This window comes from Drosophila willistoni, unplaced genomic scaffold (assembly GCF_018902025.1).
Source record: "Drosophila willistoni isolate 14030-0811.24 unplaced genomic scaffold, UCI_dwil_1.1 Seg650, whole genome shotgun sequence".
Lineage (NCBI taxonomy): Eukaryota > Metazoa > Arthropoda > Insecta > Diptera > Drosophilidae > Drosophila > Drosophila willistoni.
This window is the reverse complement of record NW_025814567.1, coordinates 1-3,442: the sequence shown is the minus strand read 5'-3', so window position 1 is coordinate 3,442 and position 3,442 is coordinate 1. Positions and strand designations below refer to the sequence as shown.

Below are 3,442 nucleotides of genomic sequence, written 5' to 3'. Positions count from 1 at the left end.
CTTTCAGCTCGTAGTCGATCAGCAGGAAGATTGCCTATCAGTTGAGTCATGAGCCTTATTCCCCATGTTATCCCTTGATTTAGCCAATAGCTTTTATTTATAACCCCAAGAGAGTGAAGCGAACAGCAAAACGGATAGGGACAGTAAGCAGAAGCTGGAATAAATTGCGGTGGGAAAGGGAGAAGACAGAGAGGGACAAAACGCGCTCTACCAACACCAATCGCCTTGACAGTTTAAAAGCTTTTTTAATATACACCCCCCCACATTTACCCCACACCGAAGACCTACACCAATATGTATTCCAGGTGAGCCCAGCAACTCGTGGTTGCCTTGGATTTTGTTTAGCAATTTCAGCAATTTGAGTAGTTGATTGGTTTTTAGTGCAGAAAAACAGATTGCCAAAGATAAACGAACCAAAGCCAAAGCCAAAAATGGTTATTTTGCTTGACAACTGGTAGACGAGAAGACTGCTAGAATAGTAGCAAAACCAAACAAAAAAAAAAGCAAAACCAAACAAGGGAATACAAAAAGGGAAAGGACAAAACCAATGGCCAAATCAAATTGCAATGCAAATGCAAAACCAAATGCCTTCAACTCACTTTCTTTTCGAGGGAGATAAAAAAAGGTATCCCTTGAGAGTGTCAAGAGTTGGTGGGTGGTCATTTTGGCCAATTTTTAGTTTCCCTTTTCATATTTAGCTACTGTTTTTCTATCTCTCTTCGTAGCCCTGCTATAATCTCATCTCTTTTGTGCCTTTGAAATACTCACATTGCCATTGGGTGACCATTTGGAGACTCCTGCACCACCTCCAGCATTGCCAACTACCGACGTGGCTGCTGCAAATTCGCCAGCAACTGTGGCCGAAGCTGTAGCAACTCCTGTTCCAGCTCCTCCTGCTCCTGTTGATGATGCCACCACTGCAGTGGATGTGCTGCTGCCTGTGGTGGTGCCCACATTGGAGGCATTGCTTCCGCTACTGCCAGCGCTGCTGCCGCCAACTGTGTGTTTGATTGAAATTTATTGATGATGGTGCCGCCACACGTTTTTGGGGTCGCCATCGTCGTCCATGTCCAATGTCCATGTCCATTTCCATGTTCATGTCCATGTGGGTGGTATGTGGTTGCGTTTTTAGATTGGCGGGTTCCATCGTTAAAAATATTTACGATTAAAAGAAAATTGCATTTGTTGATTGGATTGGATTGGTTTTGGTGTCGGTGTCGGTGCCGTTGCCGGTATCCAATGTCCAGAGTGGGTTGTGGTTGTAGTTGGGTCGGTGTTTTGTATCCGCATCGTATTGTTGTGTTGATGAGATTGATTACGATTGCGGGTCGGGTGAAGCCAAAACAGCAGGAAGCGACCAAATAGCGGGTATGCGATAGCGCGAGACACATGAAAGTAAATGTCAGAAAAGTGGCCATAAAATTTGATTAAAGTTTAATGCTCAACGTGTGTGCACATCACAGTCAACTTATACAACAGCAAAAACAAAAAAGAAAGGGGGAGACCTCAACTGGCATATAATTTTTTTTCTCCCTTCTTTGGATGACATTGAAATTAAAGAACTCGAACAAATACTTGCTATTGAATAAACACATTTTAACATTTAAATCCAAATAAACTTTTTTGGTTAACTTCCACTTTAACCCTAGATGCCTTAAATTATTCCGAATTGTTTCTTTGTCATAGAATTGAAATTAATTTCTTTTTTTACAAAACTTTAACTTTACAAAATTTCTAATTATCACGAATAAGCAGTAATAGTTAAAAAATTAATTTATTATTAGTCAAATCGTGTGAAAAATTTAATATACATAAGTACTCAAAGAATCAGAATTCGAGTTGTTATAAAAAGAATGGCAGAAAAGTTCTTGAGGATTTGTTATGAAGACATAACATTAATAACCTAAGAAACTCATGGTCCTTTTTCTTTCCACTGCATTATTAATATTCCATTCAATTAATTCGATTTATTACCTAATACCCTTTCTAAACGTTTACAAATCGTTTACGATACTCACCATATTGAGAGGGTATAACATCCGGATCACGTTCATCTTCAACCAAATCCTCTGATGACTTTGTCTTTATATCTGTATGTTGCCAACGAGGTTTCTCCAGATTTCCACTCTACAAAAAGAAAAAAGGTTCAACACAAATAGAAAATAGTTTTATTTTCCAGTGTTTCTTTTTCACTTAACTCACCTTAAAGACATCATTTGGTTGGGCTGTTACACCGGCTGCCGTTGCCTTGCTGCCATGTTGACGATTGCGTCGCAAATTGTGTACAAATGTCACCACAAATATCCGTATCGCGATGGCCACACCAATAATTATGATGGTCAGAACGCTGCCAACAATCACCGGTGACAATGTCAGTGTTACATCGTCGTCTGTTCCCCGGTTGTTGTTCGTGTCGATGTTGTTGTAATTATAGGTTAACAATCGCAGGTCATAAATCATTGTAGGATTTTAGATAGACGATAGCCAAGAGTTGTAGGTGTAAGGAAGTTAAATGTGTTCACAATTGATGATGGGTCGAATAGTAATGAAAGTAGATAAAGTAAAAAGCGGTTATCAATTGTGTGAATAAATCTATAAATAAATTGAGTTTAATTGGTTTTCGAAAATAGCCATAAAAATAGAATAAATATTTACTATTAGCAATTAGTATTAGGGAGAACAAATTTTAAATTAAAACTTTTATTTAACGCTCCCTTCATCTGCAGGTCGTTCATGTCAAAAAGTAATTTTACACATATTTTTAAGCCATCAGTAGAAGGAAGACAAGTATGCTAAAGCTGAAGTTGGAACTGTCGGTGGCAGTGGAGTGAGCCATCAGGCATCAAGGAGCATGTTGATTATGTAAGTACCTGCAGATGACTACTACCGAGTGCCTGTCAAGTGTCGCCCACATCTCTCTCGATCTCTCTCTTTCTCTCCTATCTAGTACATGGAAATGAGCCTATGCCTACACGAGATTAATACGGCAAGAGCAATCGGAGGGCAAAACTCTCACACTCCCACTGTCCCTGCCTCTCTCGTCTACCTGTCCTTCAAGTACGTCCATCATGGTCAAATATCAAAGCGTAAAGGGGAGCCCATAACAAAAAAAAAAGAAGGAAAACAAGAAACTGGGAGCCAATAGAGGCTCTGGCAGCAGCCCATCTACATCCATCAATCAAATGCACATACACATTTCGTTGGTACCATCTGGCGGCAAATCCTGCCACTCACCTGTCTTGTAAGCTGTGAACCAATTATGAAATCGGGCAAAAGATACACTGCACTCCGTCCCTTCTGGTTGTACGAATAAATGCGTAACGCAAAGAGTTATTCTCCTGCACCATATCGAGGTTAAAGTATCCAAATTTCCAATGAAAATAGCGATTCCTCAGGATGCTTAAGTTGAATCTGCGGGTGAAAAAAACGACATTTTGCTTAT

The 3,442-nt window shown here is 39.8% G+C and overlaps 1 protein-coding gene across 1 annotated transcript; it reads right to left on the bottom strand.

The window, feature by feature from the left end:
- Positions 1–721: 721 nt before the first annotated feature.
- On the bottom strand, positions 722–2,460 carry LOC124461781 (probable GH family 25 lysozyme 3). Its single transcript, XM_047013241.1, has 3 exons — positions 2,203–2,460; positions 2,019–2,127; positions 722–998 (listed from the first exon to the last, which is right to left on the bottom strand). The coding sequence occupies exons 1-3, from the start codon at positions 2,458–2,460 to the stop codon at positions 739–741; spliced, it is 627 nt and encodes a 208-aa protein (XP_046869197.1). The 3' UTR covers positions 722–738.
- Between the last annotated feature and the right edge of the window lie 982 nt (positions 2,461–3,442).

Coding starts and splice junctions, on each gene's coding strand:
- LOC124461781 (XM_047013241.1), bottom strand. CDS start 2,460: ATGATTTATGACCTGCGATTGTTAACCTATAATTACAACAACATCGAC. Junction 2,128..2,202: donor AACCAAATGATGTCTTTAAG/GTGAGTTAAGTG, acceptor TTCTTTTTGTAG/AGTGGAAATCTGGAGAAACC. Junction 999..2,018: donor TGTTATACCCTCTCAATATG/GTGAGTATCGTA, acceptor TCAAACACACAG/TTGGCGGCAGCAGCGCTGGC.